We start from the raw sequence: 19,198 nt of genomic DNA, 5'->3' as shown, positions 1-19,198 counted from the left end.
CTTGGTGTTGGGTTCCGTGACGGCCCCTGCTACTCTGATTTTCCGGCCGCCCCTACCACGGAACCCGATATCCTGCTAGGAACAGCCCAGAGTGTGCAGCGCATGTTGAAGGCCTTCATTCTCACTTCCATGTCCATGTCCTGACGACTCTGGGACGCACTAGTATTTTCAAAGCCGGTGTGGGGGTAGGGTGAGCCAGGTCCGTTAAGTTCTTTGAGGAGCTTGTTAACGAGCTGGGAGGAGCCAGAAGGTGATTTTCAAATTGCAGATTGCCAAACCTGAACAGTCTGGTACACGTTTGTGTACAACTGTCAGGTGCAATGTGGGTGTTTTCTCTGATGTTACAACCGAGGCAGGAGTGCACCATCAATTCAGTCCCACTTCTTCACAGGATCCCCATATGTCCTGCTATAGGAATTTCATGCACTAACCTAAATAATTCCCAGCGATACTTGGGTGGTACCACTAACTGTCAAACAACGATCCATTCTTCGTCCGCAGGTCTGTGAAGCGGTCTCCACTTCCTCCTCACAATCCCATCTTTAACATAATAGCCTTCTGGAACTCTTCTTGCCTCAGCTTCTTTCAGAACTAATTGTGCCACTTTATTTAACTCTGGATCAGCTTGCTGAGCTGTGATCAGAGAAGATTTATTCAACGTTTCATTTGGATTATCTAAATCCCCAAAGAAAGTTTCAGATATTTGGCTATCTGTCTGTGGTGCCAATTTTACCTCCGACAAAGGAACTTGCTTAGCAATTGCTTGGGTTATTACACACGAAGGAAAAATTTCTGGAATCTTTTCCTGTAACTGTTCTGTCTCTTTAATTTCACTTGGTTTCTTTGTATCTATGGGAGAAGCTAATACTTTTGCTCCGTCCAAATCATTCCCTAGGAGTAGGTCAATTCCATCTACAGGCAAACTATGGACAACTCCTACAGTTACCATCCCAGACATTAGGTCACACTCTAGGTGCACTCAATACAAAGGTACGGGTATATATTCCCTGCCAATACCATTCACTAAAACTTTAGCATTCAGTGCGCTCTCTGGTGGAAATATTGTATATTTCCCCAGCAAAAGAGTTTGAGCTGCTCCTGTATCCCTAAGTATAATGATAGGTTTGCCTACCTCACTTGAGGGATAAGGAGTTACTTTTCTTTTCAACAAGAATTCCCTATAACTCTCAGTTATCTTATTCACAACCCCTGCACTCACAGCGGTTTTCGTATTTGGCCTTACAACTGCAGTCAGAGCTACATCCTGATCTGTCATACTCTCGGTCAGGGCCCCTTCCTCTGCATTGGCTTTGTGCACCACGATAAGTCCCATGGGTTTACCTCGCAACTTCAAGCATTCTGCACAAAGATGTCCCGCCTTGTGACAATGATAACACTTCGGCTTGCAGACCTCACTTCCACCCTCAGCACCTTCCTTTCAGGCCTGAGGAGGAAATCCTGGGGCGCTCCCAGCTGTCCCTTCTTGTCCCCAACAACTTGACTTCCTTTCATTCTCCTACCTTCTATGCTTCTCGGGTTTGTGGGGTGACGGACAAAAGGTTTGGGCTTGTACACAAGCTCAAAATCATCAGCAATTTCCGCTGCCTGTCTGGCTCTTGAAACCTACTGGTTCTCTACATGAGTTCTCACTACTAGAGGAAGTGAATTTTTAAGTTCTTCCAGGAGAATTAGTTCCCCAAGATTCTCATACGTGGCTTCCATTTTTAGTGCCCGTATCCAACGATCAAAATTAATTTCCTTTACCCTCTCATATTCTACATAAGTCTGCCCGGCCAATCTCCAGAGCTTCCAAAACTTCTGTCGGTAAGCTTCAGGGACTAACTCATACGCAGCAAGAATAGACTTTTTGCCATTCTCACAATCTGCAGAAGCCTCCTCAGAAAGCATGGCATAAACTTCATGAGCTCTGTCCATCAACCTGCTCTGCAAAAGCAGTGTCCAGCTTTCCTTTGGCCATTTCATTTGTTGGCTATCTTTTCAAAAGAAATTAAAAATGCCTCTACTTCCCTTTCCTCAAACTTAGGAAGAGCTTATATCAATTTAAACAGCTTTTCGCTGGGTGCCAGGCTGGAGTCAGATTCTTCCTCATCAGAATCTTTACTGGAGTCAAGACCACCCCTTTGTTTTAGTTCCATCTTTTTTCATTTGAATTCCCTTTCTTTTTTTTCAATTTTTGAAATTCAAGTTTTTTCCAATTCTATTTCTTTTTCTTTCTCCTTGTCAAGTTTTCTTAGCACTTTTTCTGTTTCTTGTTGAAGCCTAATTTTTTCCATTTCTTGTTCCTGCTCAAGTTGTTTCATTTGTAACTAAATTTTAGCTAATTCAACGGCACTATCCTCTGATTTACTGTCTTCTTCCAATTTCAAATGTTAGCCTATTACTTCAATTATGTCTGCTTTTTTAGCACCTGATTTCAATTTTAACCCCAATTGTGCTGTTAAATCCTTTAGTTTAACCTTGGTTAAATTTTGCACGTCACTGAGGAATACCTCGTCCTTCCCCAGAAAAGCTTCAACAACTGTTAGACATTTTGGTGGTGTAGACTTTACCTTATTACACAAGAAACCTGGTTCTTTTATGTTCCTTTTTCAATTATTATTACTCCACTTACAAGTGAACGTTGTCAGCGTTGTGTTTAATACCGACAAGAGTCCCCAATTAATATGTTACGACAGAGGTGGGAGGAGTGCACTGTTAATTCAGTCCCACTTCTCCACAGGTCACAGCATATCATTAAATTTTCCCACTTACTGAAATAACTAATTAGATACTCTATTTGTCCCCAGAATAAAGCACAACAACCAGGTTTCTTTATAATAAACAGATAATTTTGTTCTTTATTAAACCAAGACTTACCAATAATTAAGTAAATATATACATGAATTGAGATATTAAAGCCCTGTACTTTTATCCTAGCCCTCACGCTCACGCACATACATCCAAAAACCAGTTAACCGTGCAAAAAAAAGGGATTTTTGTTTACAGCTGTTACAAAGAAATAGAAGGAATAAAAAAAAACTTAATCTGCAAAGATATGGAAGGAACTCCTTCGTTTTGGCAAGGTGTACCAAAGTCAAATAGTTGGCTGTCACTAGGAATCTTTCCAGGCGAGGTTGACGAACATAAAATAAAATCAAGAAATGCTGGAAATACTCAGCAGGTCTGGCAGCATCTGTGGAGAGAGAAGCAGAGTTAACATTTCAGGTCAGTGACCCTTCATCAGAACTGGCAAATATTAGAAATGTAAAAGGTTTTAAGCAAGTAAAGCGGGGGTGAGGCAAGAGATAACAAAAGAGATGTTGATAGGAATAGGTCACAGAGGATAACTGACCAGAAGGTCATGGAGCAAAGGCAAATGGTATGTTAATTGTGTCCTGAAAGACAAAGCGTTAGTACAGAAAGGGTGTTAATTGACAGAAAAATGAACAGCCCTGGCCCCAAGCAAAAACATGAAAAAAAACCAGTGGGTAGGCACAGCAGAAACAAACTAAACAAACTAAAATAAACAAATAAAAATAAATAAGAAAAAAATAACTAAAAATAAAAAGGGGGGGCCCCATCATGCTCTGAAATTATTGAACTCAGTGTTCAGTTCAGCAGGTGCCGAGCTCGCCTTCGGCCCAATTACGGCATCTGCAGATGAAGATAGTGCTGCATGAATGACACAGACGTGGCACGGAGTCAGGACCCATAAATTATCCAGGTGTTGCGTTCTCGACCCCAGACTGGAAATCAAGTCCCGTCCCTAATCCTAGCAAAAGATACTTCCGCTTTTACTTCTTCAGATTCAATTTTAGCATCAGCTCTGTGCAACAGCGTTGGTAAAAACACAGCAGAGATTGAAAATAAAAATACTAACACCACAGTCTGCTTAGTGTTCAATACAACAGAATCCTGTTTGAAATAAGGTGCATTCCATCGATATTAACTATTTTAAATCACTCTCCATTTATTGCTATGACATCCTTGAATATAGACCGTGAAGTTTGTGCTGAGTTGAAATTGCACAGGAACAATTCCACTCTACATTTCCATCTGATTTGTCCCTACCAAAAGACTCTCAACGTAAACAGCAAGGCTGCAATCATCCCCAACAGAAAGGATAAACACTCCAAAAGTGTGCACGTTCATTGTAAGTTTAGTGCAATGCCAAGTGATTTCCATTTTGCAATGACACTAAACTTGCAGGGTAAATCTGGAGCCAGAGCCTTAACTGACTCTGTGTGAGTCCCTTAAGACAGTATGCTTTGACACCACATTAAGAAATCTTTCAAAGCTATACAAAGTGCTCAGTGGACCGTTGGGCCTCCTAAGTGCCTTTCAAATTTAGCTGACATCAGCTGAAATTTTGGAGGGCAGGGACTCTTCTCCAATAGCACCTTGTATATATACAAATATAGTGCCTTTAACATTTTAATTTCTTATTGTTAGTTGCAAGTTCTACACATTTATGCATCCAGACATGCATAGAGCTCTCTCCTGGGTTATATAGTTGAAGTTCCAGGCAGGTAGAAGATAAGAAATGGAAGAAGTGTTCTGTCGAGCTGCAACCTAAACTACAGCTAATGTTTTTGAGAGACTAGTGTAGCATCAGTGTCAATGCACTCTTGAAGAATTTGAGGTGGGACTGTTAACTGTCTAAAATCACAAGCATCCTAATATTAACATTGAGTGGAACAATAGGAAGGGTTAGAACAGCCTTTGCTGAACCAATTTCCTTTTTATACTCAAAGCATATCTGTGTGTTGTCCTCTGCCTGCTGGGCAATTGGAAAAGAAGTTTGAATTTAGTGACTTCACCTATTTGGATGGCACTTTAAAGTAATTTAAGTAATAACAGGAAATTAAGGAATTTGGAGTGAGGAAGGAGTAAGATCTCAAAGGCATGGTCAAGAGGTTCGTTTCCTGAGGACTTTTAAAGACAGGCAGAAAGGTAACAAGGTAAAATGATTGAGAAGGAAAATTCAAGAGACAAGGGCATAGTGGTTTAAAGATCAACCCCTAATTGAGGAGTGGAAGGGGCGGGAAGCAAGCAATAAACTAGAGCCAGAGGCATGGAGGGTATAGTCGGGGATATATGGTTGAAGAAGATTCCACAGTAGGGTGGTGCAGGCCAGGGAAGGAACAGAGATCACCCTCAAGGTAACAACTTGTGAATATATATTGTTTGCATTTCTGGTAGGATTCCACATTGAGAGTAAGGACCAAGTACAGTGGCACAGTGGCGCAGTGGTTAGCACCGCAGCCTCACAGCTCCAGGGACCCGGGTTCGATTCCGGGTACTGCCTGTGTGGAGTTTGCAAGTTCTCCCTGTGTCTGCGTGGGTTTTCTCCGGGTGCTCCGGTTTCCTCCCACAAGCCAAAAGACTTGCAGGTTGATAGGTAAATTGGCCATTATAAATTGTCACTAGTATAGGTAGGTGGTAGGGAAATATAAGGACAGGTGGGGATGTTTGGTAGGCATATGGGATTCGTGTAGGATTAGTATGAATGGGTGGTTGATGTTCGGCACAGACTCGGTGGGCCGAAGGGCCTGTTTCAGTGCTGTATCTCTAATCTAATCTACAGACGTCGAATAAAATAGGTTTAGGATATGAGGAAGAATTGCATGAGGGCACACAAATGTAATTCAATCCCTATTTTAAACTCATACATTCTGCACTTAATTTTATAATTCCATTATAAGTTCCTGCGTTCACATCTAGGATGGAAATTGCCTACATAAATGTATCATGCTGTTATTACATCAACCCACCAGTATAGATAAGTCTGGAATAAGAAGCTAGTATCAGTAATGGTGACCATAAAACTACCAGATTGTTGTAAAAACCAACTGATTCACAGGTGTCCTTTAGGGAAGGAAACCTGCCGTTCTTACCCAATCTAGCCTCTTTGTGATCCCAGACCCACAGCACTGTGGTTGATTCTTAACTGCCTTATGAAATGGCCTAGCAATCTATTTCTATAATCCACACAAACTGCAGAGGTTCAAGAAGACCATCACCATCTCAAGGGCAATCAGGGATGAGCAAGAAATGTCAGCCTTATCAGCGATGCACACATCACGTGAATGAATAAAAGAAGTTATGGTGCTCTATACAAGTGTAGCAATAGAAAGTATTTGCTTAAGAGTCAAATTACTGTTCTTATGCATCCAAACATATCTGACATTTGATGTAAAACTTTGATCAATGAAAAGTATGCAGATCCTTGCTATTTATATGGTGTTAAATTCCACCTGAAATGTAACATGCTAATAAAAAGTGCATAAGTGGGCCAATTTAGGAATGGCACTTGTTTGTCAAATGCTTGAGAAGAGGCAAAAGATGGTTTTGTCAATAACAGCTCAAACCATTCTATGGTAATGATCTAGATGCAGCAAGTTTCCACCTTCCACACAGTCTCTGAGGCACAGCCTTGTGATCAGGGTATCAGAAATTCTAGAGCAGCATCACAGAAAGAGATTACAGAAACACATTGTTGACAATGCCAAGAAAAACACTGATATCAAGGAGGTTACTGAGAGGACACACAGCCTGGAGTGACTACCACAACAATTCATTGCTGTTCCTGGAAAGCTACTTTTATTACAGTCCCAGCAAACTGAAATCAAGATGGAAGCTAATGAAAATCCCTCTCGATAATGATGATGCTGTCCACACTGAATAAACAATATTAACGGTTCACCGATGGGGTACAAGGGACAGTTAATGATTTTTTTACATTTTGATGACAATCTGAAGGTCGCCAAATGAAATTAATTTGATGCCTGGCGGCTGATAAGGAAACAGATGTACTGAGATGGAAAGGCAGACAAAGGCAAAGTGTTCATTAGGTACCCCACTAGCACTTGTGGTTAGACCTACTGCACGAAGCATAGTGTCTGTCAAACATGCAAGCAACAATGTTCCAGGTCAGGCTTTTGACACTGTCTCTTCAATAAATGGCTACATGACTGAGCTGGCATTAAACAGTTGTCTAATATGCAATTAATAATTAGCAGTCAGTACATGGCTACAAAATGTTACCTTCATTTATAGAGGCAATTAATTTTACCCGTGGACAAATTCGTCCATTCTCACATCTAGTCACACCCAAAAATACACCTATTTCCGACAATCATTCCCTTTGTCCTTTTCATTTGCAGCCTTTCCATACCATGAACCTTCCCTGACAGGAGGCCTCCATCCATAAATCTCCTTATGGAGGCATGCAGGTTGAGCTAGTGTTACAGTTTTCCCTTGGGGAAGCCTGGCCTTGACTCAGCTAGTCCTCAGAGAGGTACACTGAGACTAGGAACTCACCATGCAGGTAATCTCATTTCCTATCTCTCTGTGGCACAGTACACAAACACAATAAGCTGTGCCACTCTGAAAAGAACAAATTATTCTTTCTAAAAATTTATCAATTTCCTACAGCTAGCTTTGGCTCCTAAACTTCAGAGTGTGATAACAAACACAGATAACAATGAAATCTGATTGAAACAAAAAAGATCTTCTAAACAATGATGTTAAAGGGGAGGAGGCAGGACTGATAAGGAGGAATGAACTAGGGTCACTGGAACAGTGAAAGACAAATAATTTCCACAAACAGCGACGGCAGTGGGAAGGGATTCTTGTTTATTGCAGCTCTTTTCAAGTAGTTATGTTGCTGCTGGGAATGAGAGGTGATGCTTGTGACCTTCACACTTCACTGCACATTACAGATTCCTGCATAGTTAAGAAATGGGTGTCAATCACTGCGATAGCAAATTAAGTACCAAAACAGACTTTATGGCCCGCCACAGTTATCCACAGCAACGGAGCAGCGCACTGAGCAGACTGCCTCCACCTCACCTGCTAATGTCAGGGTGGCACCTAGACGTAGGGGCAGAAAGCAAAAAATAAAAAACAGTTTTGAGCATGAAGGTGGCACGGGTGTTGTAAATATTGTGCAACCGGTCAATAATTTTCATAACATCTTTATTTACTTTTATCATTTGATACACTCTTGTAAATCTTTTGCTTGGTTTCAGATGAAAACAAAGATGTTCATTGGAGGCCTACGACAGCAACGCATTGATGCTTGCAAAGCATCTCAGAAAATGTCCAGTGTCCATTTCTCATTGCAATTTGAGCCTTCACTCTTCCATGATGGCTACTTTCCTATTGATGATTAATAACTTTTTTCAACACTGTCATGCCTTACTTTTGTGTTTCTATGGTCATAACTTAATGCTGCTTGTAGTGGTGTGTAGTTGCATTTATTGTAGCCCATAGAAGATTTCAAGTGCCAATCACATGAAAGTGCAATAACACTTTGTTAAGATTGCAGCAATGAATAAGACCTCAGGCATATGTGAATTTCTGTGGGAAATTGTTATGTTTCTTCTCCCAACGTTCCTTGATGATGTGGCTTATTGTTGGCTGAAACGTGCAGAAATTAGGTTCTCCCTGTCTCTCCATGGCCCTTATATCGATAATGGCATCGTTGTTATTGTTGTTCTCCTCCTCACCTTCTTCATAGTCATCCTCATCTGAGGAGGACTGGTGTTCCTCCTGTTCCTCCGCCTGCAGAATGTTGCCGCATCTAATTGCAAGCAACGATTATTCGTGACACCCTCTCTGATGCGTACTGGAGCTTCTCCAGACCGGTCAAAGCAGCAGAATTGCATTTTCAACATGCCAATGATGTGTTCAATGATGGCACTGGTGGATGTGTGAGCAGCATTGTACCTCTCTTCAGCAGTGCTTTGGGGATGCAACCATGTACAAAGTGGGTAACCCTCGTCACCCAGGATCCATCCGTCCACTTCGGTTGGTTCCTCGAAAACTGCTGGCAGCTGGGAGTTCCTCAAAATGTATGAGTCGTGACAGCTTCCTGGAAAACATGCACAAACATGCATGATTTCTTCTCCTGTGGTTGCAGAACAATTGTACATGTAAAGAATGGAAACCTTTGTGATTAACAAATGCAGCAGGCTGGTCCCAGGGAGCTCTAATGGCCACGAGTACAGTCGATCACCCCTTGCACTCAAGGGAACCCAGCGATAGTGCTGAAGGCCACAGACCTTGCTTCCTGGCTGTCCTCGCCTACAGGTAAATAGATGAAATCATTAACACGTCAAAAAAGGGCATTGGTTACCTCTTTGATGCACCTATGGGTCGCAGACTGCAAGATTCCACGTATGTTGCCCATGAATTCCTGGAAGGCCTCGCTAGCAAAAAAATTCAATGCAGCAGTCAACTTGAGGGCAACTGGCCTGGGATTCCCACCAAAGCCAAACAGTTACAGGTGAGACTGCAGGATCCTACAAATTTCTGTGACCATTTCACGTGACATCCATAGGCGTCTCTGGCATTGCCCCTCTGACATTTGAAGGTAATTTGTCCTTGTCCTGAGGATGTGATGATGTGCCAGTGCCCATCTTAGATAAGGCTGTTCCTGGATGGTATCATTCGGAGCATCCTCACCTTCCATTCTGCCTGTTGCTGACACTCAGGCATCATGAGTTGAGGGAAAAGAGTCTCTCCCTTTTCTCATCTTCCTGTGGTACGAGGCAAATTGGGTGCATGAGACCCACGTCGCTGCGGCTTCTCAGAACAATAAATAAGCAGAGGGTGGCAATTCAGCCCTCTGTTGCAAGTGAGCTAAAACATCGAGGCAATGAGAAGTTCCCTTATATCTGCCTTCAAATTGATGTCAGGTAGAAGACATACCCACTATCGTTTGTCTGATCCCACTCTCCTTGCAACCCTTGAGTGTCCATGTAGTTTCCATTATCGTTGGAGAAAATGGTGCGCGTTGAATTCAGGGCAAGTCTTCCCACCTTCCAACCTCCTCCTGCAACCTTCCAGCCTGAACCCATCACCTTTGACACACCCAATGTTACCGTTACCCTTCCCTCTGTTACCATTGATCCTCCCCCCATTTCTGTGCACAGTGTAATCATCAATATATTCATACCATCCCACCCCCCCATTCCTACTCCCGTTACTATCGACATGCCGATTCTTACCCTGGATCTTCCTCAAATCGACCTTATCATTGTTGCCGAGTCCTGTTCTTCTCCATATGAAGCTGTTGAATACCAACCCATTAGTTTTGACCTGCTACCCTACAGAATCCATTTGCCTCCATTGAGTGTTACCGTTCCCTCTGCTAGCCAATACCCTCAATTTGCCCAACAGCTCCCCGACGTCGACAGCACTCATCCCTTCCTTTAGGCCCTTGGCAAGTATCTTGACACTGTACTGCATCAATAGCAACCATTCAACACCCTGGATGCTCCACTCCACCCCCACCATGCTCCTCCATGCACCCGATCAACCCCACCCTTCCCTTCCCTTCCCGACTACCCTCCCCTGCTCCTCCATGTAGACCCCCCCATGCCTTCATGGCAATCCCCTGAGAAGATTCACCCCTGCTGGTGCTGAGCCTGGAGGCAAACATCCATTCCAATGCTGGCGTTAGTTATGTGGATGAGTTAAAACGAGAACAGCACAGACCTGAGACTCAACTGCACAAATCCGACTGCTGCACGCCATGTTGAAACAATCGCGAACCTAGTGGCACGGGAATAGCGATCGCCGTTCACTTAATCTGGCAGGTAGGACTGAATTATAACTAAGTGTAGGGTAATGCGTATCCATGTTATTTACAAGAATGCAAAACTGCAATCCGCCACTGTGTAGGGGAACCCCGGAAAGCCGCAAACGCTGACTTAATTTTTCTAAAATGTTCCCGCCGTCGGGAATCTGGAAAAAACATCTCCCGTCTAATTATATCACCCCACACGCCACAAAATCCACTCTTGCACAGCCCATAAAATTTCACCCTATGTGTTCTTACATATAAACTGAGCAACTAGCATTGCAAAATATAATTCGAGTGAGCTTGGATTGGTTTAGTGTGAGATAAGAGTCTGTGAACATTAACTGCATAATTTAGCAAGGAGCTGTTTGGTAGCTTTTTATCAGTGGTTTTAATGTACCCAAACATTCTATTAATTGACTAAATAAGCAGATCATTTGATCATCAAAATAGTTGGCACAGTTCAGTACAATAAATACTGTGACTGCAAGAGCAGGTCAGAGGCTAGGAATTCTGCAGCGACTAACTCACCTCCTGACTCCCCAATACAAGGCATAAGTCAGGGGTGTGATGCAATACTCTCCACTTGCCTGGATGGGTGCAGCTTCAACAACACTCTAGAAGCTCAACACCATCCAGGACAAAGCAGCCCTCTTGATTGGTACCCCATCCACCACCTTCAACATTCACTCCCTCCATCACCGACGCACAGTGGCAGCAGTGTGTACCAACTACAGGATGCACTGCAGCAACGCACCAAGGCTCCTTCAACAGCACCTTCCAAACTTGTGACCTCTACCACCTAGAAGGTCAAAGGCAGCAGATACATGCACACCCCACCACCTGCAAGTTCCCCTCCAAGCCACACACCATCCTGACTTGGAACTATACCACCATTCCTTCACTGTCGCTGGGTCAAAATCCTGGAACTCCCTTCCTAACAGCACTGTTGGTGTACCTACACCCCAAGGACTGCAGCAGTTCAAGAAGGCAGCTCACCACCACCTTCTCAAGGGCAATTATGGATGAGCAATAAATGCTGGCCTAGCCAGCAACACCCACATCCCATGAATATAAAAAAAAGTTTTAACATAAAGTGTATCAGAGTTATAATAGAAAAGGGTACACATGTAACATAAGGTTTTTAATTAGTCACTAGAGTTTAACTGTGAAGAATCCACTTGAAAGCAGACAGAAAAATACCTGATTTGTTCAATTTTTTCCTTTAGTGTAACTAACTAGACTACAGACCAAATCCTGCTTCTGTCATTTTCTATATAAGGAAAGTAGGCTGCATCATCTCAAATGTGTTGGTCAGATCATTAGCAAGCAAATATGTTGATTTTTAAAGTCAGAAATAGAAGGCAATTGAATTTGAAAACATTCAGTGTAACCTGCAACTTACAGTGGAGTCTTTTTATCTCTCAATTTTGTTCATCTTGAATGCAGAATTTGGGCTTTAGAGTTTTATCAGCTTTAGCCAGAATTTGGCAATTCCTTTTTAGTGGAATAATTATAAAGAAGAATTATCTTTGTGTCATAGTTTATCACTTCCCTCAGAAATGGCTCAAAGTACTTCATGTACAAAGAATTACTTCAACGTGCAGTGACTGTTCTTATGTGAGAAAATGTGAGAGCTATTTTACACACAGCAAGATCCTAAAACACAACAATTGGTGAAAGAGGAATTAATCTGTTTCACTGGTGGTGGGTGAGGGAGGACACTGGCAGAACTGCCTGCTTTTCTTCTTATAGAGTGCCATAGGATTATTAACATCCACCTGAACCACTAGCGTCAGCTGATGGTCCCATGTTGCTCATTACTACACTACAGTGTCAATGTAGACAATGTCGGTCATGGCTCAGCTGGTAGCACTCTCACTACTGAGTCAGAAGGTTGTGGATTCAAGTCCCACTCCACAGCCTTGAGCACAAAAATCTAGGCTGACACTCCAGTGTAATGATGAGGGAATTCTGCACTGTTGGAGGTGCCATCTTTTAGATGAGATGTTAAACTGAGGTTCTGTCTGCCCTCTCTCAGGTGGATGCAAAAGATCCCATGGCATTATTTCAAGGAAGAGCAGGAGGGTTATCACTGGTGTCCTGTCCAATATTTATCCTTCAATCACCATCATAATAACAGATTATTTGGTCGTTATCACATTGTTGTGGGACTTTGCTGTGCGCAAATTGGCTGCTGCATTTCCTACATTACAACAGTGACTACACGTCAAAAGTACTTTATTAGCTATAAAGTGCTTTGGGACATCCTATGGTCATGAAAGGTGCTTTATAAATGCAAGTCTTTCTTTGTCTTTTATTAGAGTTGGGCTTCAAGCAGACAGATAATTGTTAGATTTAGTTGGATTAAACCCCAGAAGACCCAGTATGATATAAAAGCTTAAAGTAATTATTTAAATACTATAGACAAGGAATATAGCCTGGCTACGGCAATGCAGCTGAAAGAAATCCAACATGCACCAATGCGACAGAAAGCCACAGAAGTGCACCAAAATAATAACAATGAAACCACAGCCCATATGGATGTCCATAAGCCACTACGTAAACTCTGTCAACCTGCGTTACCTGCACTGAACCATACACACTATATGCAATGAAAACAATATCTGATGGTATGTTGTAAATGAAGAACAATAGCAATAAGAAAGCAAATGTAAGAGTTCACAATGGCTTAAAGTAACTGTTAGAATTTAGGAAGGAACTTTAGGTTCAGTAGGTAACCTGCCTACTGAGAAAGGTCGAAACTTTGAATATTTGACTGACAAGGAACCATGTCTCAACTTTGAATTTTAATAACCATCAGGTTGCAAATCCTGACATGAAATAAAAATTTACATGTCTCATGTACACCTAGTTTATTACAAAATAATGAACTGTATTTGAAATTCGTGGCCTTAAGATATCCAAGTCAACAATGTCTTGAGATTTTTATACAGACAATCATAAAAATGCTTTGGCTTTTGTTTCCTTAAATATTTTGCAGTAAAGTTAAGGATTACTATTATTTTATTAGTTCAGGCAAGATAAGCAACTTTTATGGTAACTGTGTAACCTAATTCTACAGGTTAAAGTACTCTGTTTACCGATAGACATCACTGAAATATTTGTGCAGGATGAGTAATAATACTTCTGTGATCTGAAGAACTATAGACATGACTAGATCACCTTAGGGAAGTAAAAACATTTTAGCAGAAGCAGAAAATTGTTCTTAGCCACTGATTATGGGGATGCAACATTGTACACAGATCACAAGGATAATGCGATGATCAGATTCACTAATGAATCTTTACCACACTTTACCTGTCATAATTTATGCAATAATCCACTCAGTTAAATGTATCTCTACTGTTGGTTCAATAATTTATCACTACTGGCTAAAAAACAAATATTACCTCTGCCAGTTCCTCGCAATGATTTGCCCACTTACCTTTGGTCTGAACAAACAGCACCCAGCAGAAGTTAAACACTTCAGAGACTGTACAAGGTTGTCGTCTGTTGAGAAAGAACATTTAAAATCAGCACTTGTTGCATAATTCACTACGCGCTGAAAGGACACATTAGTTACAGCGAGTGAACAGCATTCTTTGACCAGATCATAGTAGCAGGTTGTCTTTCTGGCTGACTTTCTCTCCAATAATCTGTTCACTTCTGCATAAAAGTTTTACAAGTTTTCTTAAATTTGGTGTGAAAGGGACAGAAGAACAAGAAGTCCTTTGCTGGCAACACAGACATAAAGAATGGCCAAAGAAGTCAAAACTGATTGTTTCACAACTATTTATAACTGTGGATCTATGGTTCAGCAAAAAAAGTCCGCCTGCATTTTAAATATTTTCTACCCGTGTTTGTTTATCCATGTAAGGATATTCATAATTTAGCAGTTGCTGTTTAATAACTTTGTGCAAATTATTTTAATATAACCTCTGCCTTTGAAAACTGTTGTATTATCTCAGCATCAAAATCAAAAGTGAAACGATCTTTGTTTCTTCCAAGAACCTAATGGGCCCGATTTTAACTCCATGTAAGTGAATGAGTTTCAAGTGAATTAAAATCAAATGAGTTAGCTGATGATCTTTGGGTCCACTGCATTTCATTAATGCTGTTTTAGAACAGCAATCATCAGAAACGCTCAGAGAATCTGTTTTAGAGCTGTTTGTCGAAAAGTAAGATACATAAAAGTTTTTCAGCACTCCATGAATTAATGAAAATTGTATAAACAACTGGACACCGAAAGACCACTTCAACAATTTAAGTACTGATAATTTCACAGCACAATTTTGAATACTAAGGAGCGGTTAAAAACACCCCAGCAGCACCCAAACAAGCAACCATAATCAGAATAGAATCTGGCAGAGTGGGAATGCACAACAGTCACAGATGAAGGACGAAGAGAAGAAAATGAAGGGTGGAGAGAAGAAAAAGAACCAAGGCATAATACAGCACAGCAGAACTGAGACATGGGTGGAGCAAGTGTGACAACACAGGATCTGCTGGTACAAATGAGGTCTTCCGTTACCAGTGGGCATCGCAGGGAATAGAGTCTGTGCTGGACAGGAGTGGAAGCATTATTATTTTAAATTGTTAAGTTTCCTTTGTTCTTTTTATGATTTGGGTTTTATTCATTGTGCCCTTTAAATAGTGGCCACTTTTGTTGGATCCTATATTTAAGAAACTGGAGCAACTCATTGTCTCCTTTACGATTCAATTAAAAGAGGCAACAACACAAAGGTGAAATAGCAAAGCTGGGATAAATTTGGTTTGTTTAGAATTGAGAAGCAAAAAGGGAATGATCATGCTACTCGGGGTATTCTGTAGGCCTCCAAATAGTGAGAGAGAGAGAGATAGAGGAGCAAATTTCAGGGAAATCACAGAGATGTGCAAGGACTATAGAGAAATGATGCTGGGGGACTTTATGCAAATATCGAAAGGGATAATTTTAGAATAGAGTGTAGGAGGGGGAGGAATTTCTGGATTGTGTTCAGGAGAACTTCCTTGATCAGTATATTCTCAGCCCAATTAGAAAGGAGGCATTGCTGGAACTGGTGATGGGAAATGAGGTGGACCAAGTGTCTGTGGGGGAGCACTTGGGTAAGAGTGTTCACATATCATAACAATTAGACTCAAATGCAGAAAAGCAAGGAACAATATAAGGTAGAATAGCTAATTTGGAAGGGGGCTCATTTCAATGCGATGAGAAGGGATCTAGCGGGGATAAAATAGAACTAAAATTCTGACAGGCAAAACTGTAACAGAACAATGGGTTACCTTTAAGGAAGAGATGCTTCAGGTTCAGGCTAGGTACATTCCAACAGGGGCGGAATGTAGGGGAACCAAAAACGGGGCTCCTTGGTTGACAAGGGAGACAGAGATTATAATGAAACAAAGAAAGATGCCTGCCAGGTGAATTTTTCAAGTGAGAGCCAAGCCAAATACAATAAGTTGAGAGGGGAGATGAAGAGGAAAACCAAGACTGGAAAAGAGAAAATATGAGAATAGAATGGCAGTCAACAAAACAGGGAACCCAAAAATCTTCTACCAATATGTAAATAGTAAGCAGGTAGTAAGAGTTGGAGTGGGGCCATTAGGGACAAAGAGGGTAATCGATGCTTAGAGGCACACGGCAAAGCTAGAATACTTAATGAGTACTTTATATCAAAGGAGGATCAAGAAAAAGATTAGGAAAGGGAAAATAGAATATGAAAGTAAACTAGAGAAAAACATAAAAACAGACTATAAAAGCTTTTATAGGTATTTAAAAAGGAAAAGATCAGCAAAGACAAATGTGGGTCCATTACAAGCCGAGTCAGGAGAATTTATAATGGGGAATAAGGAAATGGCAGAGAAACTAAACAAATATTTTGTGTCTGTCTTCACGGAGGAAAATACTAAAAACCTCTCAGAAATAATGGAGAATCAAGGGACGAGTGTAAATGAGGAACTGCAAGATACTAATATTAGTATAAAAAAGTACTGGAGAAATTAATGGGGCTTAAAGTATATAAATCCCCTGGACCTGATGATCTACATCCCAGTGTGTTGGAAGAGGTGGCTGCAGAAATAAAGGATGCATTGGTGGTCATCTTTCAAAATTTGATAGACTCTGGAATGGTTCCTACAGATTGGAAGGTGGGAATTATAACCCCACTATTTAAGAAAGGAGGGAGAGAGAAAATAGGGAACTACAGACCTGTTAGCTTAACATCAGTCATAGGGAAAATGCTAGAATCTATAATAAAGGATGTGATAACAGGACACTTAGAAAATAATGGTAGTATCGGGCACAGTCAAAATGGATTTATGAAAGGGAAATCATGTTTAACAAACCTGTTGGAGTTTTTTGAGGATGTAACTAGCAGAATAGACAAGGGGGAACTGGTCGATGTGGTATATATAGATTTTCAGAAAGCTTTTGATAAGGTCCCACATAAGAGGTTAATAAACAAAATTACAGCACATGGGACTGGGGGGAAATCTAATGGCATGGATTGAGAACTGGTTAATGGACAGAAAACAGAGAGTAGGAAAAAATAGCTCATTTTCAGATTGGAAGGCTGTGACAGTGGGGTACCGCAAGGATCAGTGCTTGGGCCCCAGCTATTCACAATCTATATCAATGATTTGGATGTAGGGATTACATGTAATTGGCTGAATTTTACAGACCCCCCACCGACATCGGGGTTGTGGCAGGAGCTGGGCCGGAAAATGCCTCCGGGAGAGGGCCGCCACGCACCCCGATGTCGGGAGTGCCCAGCCCAATATTGCTGGCGGCGGCGCAACCTTGTGGCAGCCATCCTGCCGCTCAGCGATGGGACCGCCATTTAAATAAATTTAAATCAATGAATTAATTATAATTACGTTCCTGCTGTCTGCCCCGTGCGATCTTCATGCCGCTGGCCGGCAATCCTGCGCCTTCGAATCCCCGACTGGGGATACGAGGTGTAACACTGGTTGGGAGGGGGGGGGGGGGGAGGAGGTAAGTTTCTCAGTGCGGGATGTGGGGGGTGGGGGGGGGGGGGTGGAAACAGGGTCAAAGAAACATCATTGGTGTAGGGGATGGTGGGAAGGGTTTTAGGTTAAAGTTTATGCACTTTGCTGGGGGAAGGTCAGGTGGTCAAGGTAAGTGTTTTTGGGGGGCGGGGGGGGGAAAAGAGGGCTAGTAATTAATTTTATGGTTATTGGGGGGGTGGGAGAGGGGCAAAATAAATGTATTAAATTTTTTTAAACTGTTTCTTTAAATATTTAAATTGAACAGTGGTGCTCAAAGCCCTTTAAAAATGGCATCAGCACCTGCGCACAGGCAGCTGACGGCTTTGCCAGGGACGGACAGCCTGCCCCCTCCATGTCATCGGGGAGGGCTGTCCGTCCCGACTATTTAAATAAGCCTCCGTGCTTAGGATTGCGGTGGCTCAGAGACATGCGACCCGCGTGGGTGGGCCACCAGTGTTTTCACTCGCCGCTGATTTTGGTGGTGGGAGTATAAATTTCAGCCTAAAATTTCCAAGTTTGCGGATGACACAAAACAAGGTGGAAGTGTGAGTTGTGAAGAGGATGTAAAGACGCTTCAAGGGGATTTGGAGAGGTTAAGCGGGTGGGCAGAATTTGGCAGATGGAGTACAGTGTGGAGCAATGTGAGGTTGTCCATGTTGGTAGGACAAACAGAAATACAGCATATTTCTTAAATGGCAAGAGGCTGGGAAGTGTTGAATTTCAAAGGGAGTTGGGAGTCCTTGTTCATAAGTTACTGAAAGCTAACATGCAGGTACAGCAAGCAATTAAGAAGGAAAATAGTATGTTGGCCTTCATTACAAGAGGATTTGAGTATAGGAGTAAAGATGTTTTACTGAAATTATATGGAGCCTTGGTGAGACCGCACCTAAAGCATTGTGTGCAGTTTTGGTCTCTTTACCTCAGGAAAGATATACTTTCCATAGACGGAGTGCAACAAAGGTTCACCAAACTAATTCCTGGGTTGGAGGGATTGTCCTATGAGGAAAGATTAAATAGACTGGGCTTTTATTTTCTGGACCTTAGAAGAATGAGGTAATCTCATTCAAATATACAAAATGCTAACAGGGCTCGACAGGGTTAATGCTGGAAGGATGTTTCCCCCTGGCTGGGGAGTCCAGAACCAGGGGACACAGTCTCAATATAAAGGGCAGGCCATTTAAACTGAGATGAGGAAGAATTTCTACACTTAGAGGGTGGTGAATCTTTGGAATTCTCTGCCCCAGAGGGCTGTGGAGGTTCAGTGGTTGAGTAGGTTCAAGATTGAGATCGATAAATTTCTACATATTGAAAACATCAGGAGATACAGGGATGGTGCAGGAAAATGGTACTGAAGCAGAAGATCAGCCATGATCTCATTGAATGGTGAATCAGGCTTGAAGGGCTGAATGGCCTACTCCTGCTCCTATTTCTTATGTTCAGTGTCTACTGAAGAAAGGGAAACTGACAAACTATCGGTAGAAGCAGAGAGAGTAGAAGCAATGGATCGGGTAAAAATAGAGAGTGAGGAGGTACTAAAAAGGTTGGCTATGCTTAGGGTAGGTAAGTCACCTGGCCCGGAGGGCTTGAAACCCAGGTTGCTAA

General features: G+C 42.0%; 1 protein-coding gene across 2 annotated transcripts in view; it reads right to left on the bottom strand.

The window, feature by feature from the left end:
* Nucleotides 1–19,198, bottom strand: part of rbl2 (retinoblastoma-like 2 (p130)) — a 176,648-nt gene that overhangs the window by 136,054 nt on the left and 21,396 nt on the right. For both annotated transcript variants that reach the window (XR_010976710.1, XM_068049452.1), the window contains exon 4: nucleotides 14,040–14,104. Coding sequence is in view for 1 of the 2 variants with exons in the window: in XM_068049452.1 (XP_067905553.1) it covers nucleotides 14,040–14,104 (65 nt within the window). In the remaining variant the exon portion in view is untranslated. The remainder of the gene's footprint in view (nucleotides 1–14,039; nucleotides 14,105–19,198) is intronic.

Source organism: Heterodontus francisci, chromosome 17 (assembly GCF_036365525.1).
Source record: "Heterodontus francisci isolate sHetFra1 chromosome 17, sHetFra1.hap1, whole genome shotgun sequence".
NCBI classification, from domain to species: domain Eukaryota; kingdom Metazoa; phylum Chordata; class Chondrichthyes; order Heterodontiformes; family Heterodontidae; genus Heterodontus; species Heterodontus francisci.
This window is presented reverse-complemented; position numbering and strand designations above follow the sequence as displayed.